The 5,598-nt window shown below is 36.7% G+C and overlaps 1 protein-coding gene across 1 annotated transcript; it reads right to left on the bottom strand.

Annotated features, from left to right (window-relative positions):
* Window positions 1–515: 515 nt before the first annotated feature.
* On the bottom strand, window positions 516–5,353 carry LOC104540442 (glycogen [starch] synthase, liver-like; the record flags this gene model as incomplete). Its single annotated transcript, XM_010184251.1, has 4 exons — window positions 516–575; window positions 3,800–3,906; window positions 4,717–4,837; window positions 5,236–5,353. Coding segments are annotated over 4 exons (406 nt in total), but the record flags the coding sequence as incomplete, so codon positions are not given.
* Between the last annotated feature and the right edge of the window lie 245 nt (window positions 5,354–5,598).

Raw genomic sequence — 5,598 nt, 5'->3', positions numbered from 1 at the left:
TTCTTTCCTTCAGCCAGTTCGTAGTCCACATTTGCTGACTTTCCAATTAGTTTCCAAAAATAGCTAAAGAATTCTTGTTTTCTTTTTTTTTTCAGATGTACCTTGTTTTTGCTGAAGTTTCAGTCATCTCATCTGTGCTTTGAGTCATTAGCTTCCACCTGTCTTTTGAAAGAATATGACTAAGCCACTAATACATACTAACTTGCCTCTGGTGCTTTTTTAAGCTGAAGTGGCTCATTTCTGACAGTGGGTAAGCTTTTGTGTTACTTGGACATCCCCCATGTCTCTTAAGACTCTTTCCACAATGAGATGCTAGTACATTTAAATTTTTTCTCTGTGATTCAGCTACTGAACAAGAAACCTGTATACAGAACACAGGGTCCCATATCCTTCCTCTATGCCCTTCCATGAATGTCAGAATTTCTTACATGCAGAGTGGAAGCACAGAAACACCACAGGTAAGCCAGCTGAATATGTGGCTCTGCAAGGCAGAGCAGAGTTACCTATACACTCACTTTAGCAGGGCATTGTAGAGTTTCTTTCCAAACTTTTCTTTCACAGATTGTGCAGTGTCCCTAGGAAATTAAATAAATATATATATAGATCAGGACAATCCAGAACAAAGATAGATTTTTCTGCTGCTGGAAATTAAATTGTTCTTTCATGTATACGATGGAAATAAGAAAGCAGAGGCAGATAGGAGTCTGCTTCTCAAAGCTCTCTTATCCAGCCAGCACCCACACTGATGGATTTCAACACAACTGTGGATTTTACCTGCCTCCAAAGAGGAAGGCACTGTGAAAGCCAGAAGCAGACCTCACTAGTGATTACTTCTAATATTTTTCTCTGAGCAGTAGACCACACTTTCATCTCAGCTACTGAAAAGAGAGCACATATATGACGCTACATAGAGAAACATGATCATTAATATTGGGCACTAATCAAGACTGAGAGGTCTCCAATTTAACTTGACCTAGTACCAAGATGTAAGATATAAGAGTCAAACAAATAGGGATTTTAAAGCAAGCTTCTCCCTTCACTTTCTGCCCTATTTTCTAACTCAAAGACTTTTGAAAACAAGTGTTAGACTAAAAGGAAATTTGCCATAAATTAGTTTGCAGACCAAAAAACTTCCTGCAAAGCTCAGGCCATGTTTTAAGCTTATAATAAAGTCTGTGGCAGACAAACATTATATTTTAGCTAAGAACTAACTCCAGTGAACAACAGTTCTAAATGCAAAGGGTCATTTGCTGAAATAACTTAAAAGTATAGCTGGAAGTCCTATTGTCAAAAGAACAAATGCACTCTCAATTTGAGTAAAACACGCACTTCATGGAACTTTTCCTGCCTTTCTGATTTCGAAGAATTCTACTTTAGGCTAAGACAAAACTTGCTAGGTGAAATCCTAAACTTTACCAAGCTAAGAATCCTGTTTTCAGTTGCTCTCTCCCAGCTCACATAGATACAATAGTGGATGAGTTAATTTTATATGAGCTGTAAAGCAACTAAATGTCAAACCATAGTGATCCAAATGCTACCAAGCTAGTTCCCTCATTGCTATATTTTCATAGACTCATGCCATGAACAATATCTAAAACTCAACAGGATAGACTAATTTTTCAGAAGCAGACAAACTGAGGGATTTTATATGCCAGATTAGCCATTGTCTATTCCTTTACAATGCCAACCTCTCCTTGCATTTAATTTCTGTATAATCCTTAAAATAATCTAATATTATTATGTAATAGTGATATCAGGTGGTTTTATCCAGGAACTCCAGTTTATGACCATACTAATACTGCATATGATGATGCAGAGGGTATTTTGCTTTTCACAGAGCACAGTGGGAAGAATAGTCAGAAGCAGCATTTTCTGCATGATTTCACATCTTTAGGTTTACCTTTACTGTTATGATTGTGCCTGCACTACTGATTACCAGAGAAATAACCATGTAGTAGAGATACAACAGGGAAAAATATATTTCATTTAACTTTCTTTCCTAATATCTATATATCAATTATTTAAAATGTACCTGTTGTATTATATTCAAACATTACATACTTGATATAAAAGACAAAGCAGAGGCCAAAAGCACTTGTTGCAAACATGGCTGTTTCTCACTGCACTCACATTATTTTCCTACAGTTCTTGTGTACAGAGTTCTCATTACAGACTCTGCCTGTGTTACCCCACTTTAGCCATCTACAGTTTAATCTAGTTGAGCAGATCCTCCACACATCAGCAGAGGGTGAATCTATTTCAAAGGATGATTCCCTTCAGTCACCTTAGACACTTCCTGGAGTGGGATAGGATGAAACATTATTTGGAGTGAACCATCACTCTCCAGTGTTAGTGGAGGCAGCTCAGATACGGTACTTTTAGGAAGCCAGAGTTGGACAATTAATTCCAACCTTTACATCTGTGATACCTGTTTCCAGAGTGGTAACCAGGTAGAACGTTTCCTTTAAGTCCCAAGAAGTTGCTCTGTGATGACTCCAGAGACAATCTAGAGAGCAGATAGATTTCTCATATTTGTCTTCTTTTCCAGATATGGCAAAAGCTAAATTATTTCAATGATCCTTGTTAAATTATTTCTGCCACTGTTTTTGTGCAGGTTTAGTATCTGTTAATCAGACTTCAACTTGATTACTGATATCCAGAAACTGAGCCAGAGATCATCTGATAGAGGCAGTTAATGAGATATAACATTAAAAAATAGAATAATTCTTCTACATGGTGCCTTTCATCTATAGATCTCTAAGTTGTTTAGATTTCTATCATTTTATAAATATAGAACTGGCATCAGTAAGAGGCTAAACACAGTGAGACACAAGCATAAAAGCAGAAGCTAGGTCTTGTGGGTTGTTGTCTCCTAGATTTAAGACCAGCTTCCTTACTTCTGTAGCAGTTTAACTGCTCTAGCCACCTGATAAGGTGCATATTTCCATCTCCCTGCTTAGATAATTAATCTGTAAATATATTGAGTGGAATGGCATTTTTCACTCTTTTAAACAAAATTTCTCCTTGATAACCCACTACTTATGAATTTGAACCCTCAGTTTTGCCATGTCTCTCAGTTCAGAAGTACCTCACAACATGTGTCTTTTCCTATGCAGAATCACATAGCAGTTAAAGTGAGGCGAAGGTTAAGTCTGCGCCTGCTTTGCTTTTCTGTTTGGAAAGTTGTGAAATGAAAACTGTTAAACTAAGAAGGGCTGTGAGAATTTCCCTTCTACAGGTGTAAGTTTCACTGCTTGGGTATAGCCATTGCTTACTGCAGGCTAAATAGAAAATTACAGACAGTTGTTATCAACTGTTATTCTTCTGGATTAGACAGTACAATTTCCATATTTCTAAATAAAGGAGGATGTATAATTAACTTTTTTTTCCCACTGGTAGCAGAGAAGCTTACTCTGATAAATTAACAGGCAGTCGTTATTTTGTGGGAGCTCAATGGCATGTCTGAAGGGAATACCAGAAACAGTCAGAAGCCATCCAGAACACTGGATTTTCTAGAACCTTTGACTTTGTCACTGCAAAACAAGTACTGTTTGCTAACTTGTTGCAAAGAATGGCAAGGCAAGTTTACTAAAAATAACCTAGGACAAAAAAAGATAAATATTTGCCCTTATTTATCATTCCCATCTCTTTCATCCCGGCCATCTCTTTCATCCCCACAAATACATTCTAGGTACCCATAGTCCTCAATTTTAGCAGAGCAAAAAGAAAGAGCATTATTCTTCATCAGAAACTTTTGCATGTTTCCTCAATTCACTGTACAAGTGAGAATGCTGATTACCAGAGCTGCTTCCGGACTGCTTGTCCTTTCAGGGTTTCCACATTGAAATTGTTTGTCTTTGCTGGCATGATGAAGAACACAATAACAGTAACATCTGTCTTATGAACCTACATAGACACAAGATGGGGAGGAAAAAGAAAATCTTACTACAAGGTATCACAATCAAATTTAACACTAAGAATTAGTCATAGGAAAAGAAAATACACTTTGGTTGTCCAGGAAGGCTCTGATCTTATACCTCTCCCTTGAGCTATGAAGTTTTAGTCAAGTCAGAGATAGAGCTGAGGATAGATACAGGTAAACAGAAGTCACAGAGTTCCAATTTGGACAATAGTGATCTTTCTGCCTTCTCACAGTTTAGAAGCCATGTCTTAGGACATGAACATAAACTACAAAAAATAAAAATCCTAAACATTTTCTCATCTGACACAAACTATGTTGGCTCAATGGGGATTATTCATCAGACCACTGCAACACTGTGAATTTTAATGCAAGAATCCCATCCAATGTGATAATAGTACTCAAAGATTTAAAAGATCATGGTCAGATCCTAACGATTTAAGCAATTTGCTTTAAAAGATATTTTTAAACTGCATCACTAAAGGATTAATTTTTGCCTTTGAATATGTAAACCTTCAGGGTAAATTCTTGAATTGTATTTTCAGTATTTTCCTCTACAAACAAGGGAGGTAACCATGGAATAACTTCTTGAATTATGTAATAATTATTTTTAAGCAGCCTAAGATTGTTATATACTCTGATGATTCAGGGAGAGAGCTTTATGAAAACTCTAAATATCCCATAATTATTTTCCTATAAACCAGAGTACAGCAGGAAAATTCTTGTGGGTGACTTCCATAGTATGGCAAGTCCGAGCATAAGCTCCATGTTATCTACATTTGCAGAAGCTTTCTTACCCTCAGCAAAAAGTTTAATCTTGATAAGGCTTCTAGAAACATATCAGCTCCTTTGTTGGAGAACTCATATCTCCCAGAAATGAAGAAAAATAAGGTCTTCTCAAGACTGAAGTCAAGGTGGCTGAAACCAAGCAAACAGACAAGCACAAAGTATTTCTCAACATATAATCAAACAAAACACACAACAGCTTTCTATTCTGAAGGAAATTATTATCCCAAGAAAATAATGAAAATGAGGCTTTTCTGCAGTTCTTTAAATTAAGCTGACAGTCTGATAAACTGCTTCTTGAGTAAATAGTGAAAAAATAAAGACATTTTGCCTGATCCCACAATCTGTTAAGAAGACTTAGAACCAGTATCTAAAAATCCTTTAGCTTCTGACAGAAATCCCAGACAGATACTTGAATAAGTTGGTAACATTTCACTTCTTCTATGAAGTACTTGTAGTCTTCCTGCTTTGGTTCTTGCTTTAAATAGCATTGGAAAACCATTCCTAATTTTTGAAAAGTAAAAGCATACCCATAGAAATGACCTCGAATGAACTCTTGGATCCTAGCCTTGTACATGGAATGCAAATTCTGAAACTCATGCATTGCTGAAAATTTCTTAATGTTCAAGCCATTTGGGGTGACAACATCTGGAAAAGCAGAAAAAAGGCAGAGGTAGACATCTTCAGTATCAGAGAAATCTTCAAGGAAAAACCAACGTGTCCTTCAGCTGTCAGTATGTGAATAGTTTTGGTACTCTTATTACATATGGAGAGGGAACAGCACTGTCTAACACAATGGTCTCCACCATCTTATTCCACAATGCTATTGCATGTGGCATTTCACTGCCTATAACACTGAAGTGGCTTTTTACCATTTTGACCTGTACTCAACA

The sequence above is a fragment of the Mesitornis unicolor genome, unplaced genomic scaffold (assembly GCF_000695765.1).
Source record: "Mesitornis unicolor isolate BGI_N332 unplaced genomic scaffold, ASM69576v1 scaffold20895, whole genome shotgun sequence".
In the NCBI taxonomy this organism is placed as follows: Eukaryota; Metazoa; Chordata; class Aves; order Mesitornithiformes; family Mesitornithidae; genus Mesitornis; species Mesitornis unicolor.
The sequence above is the reverse complement of the archived record's forward strand: the minus strand, read 5'-3'. Positions and strand labels throughout refer to the sequence as shown.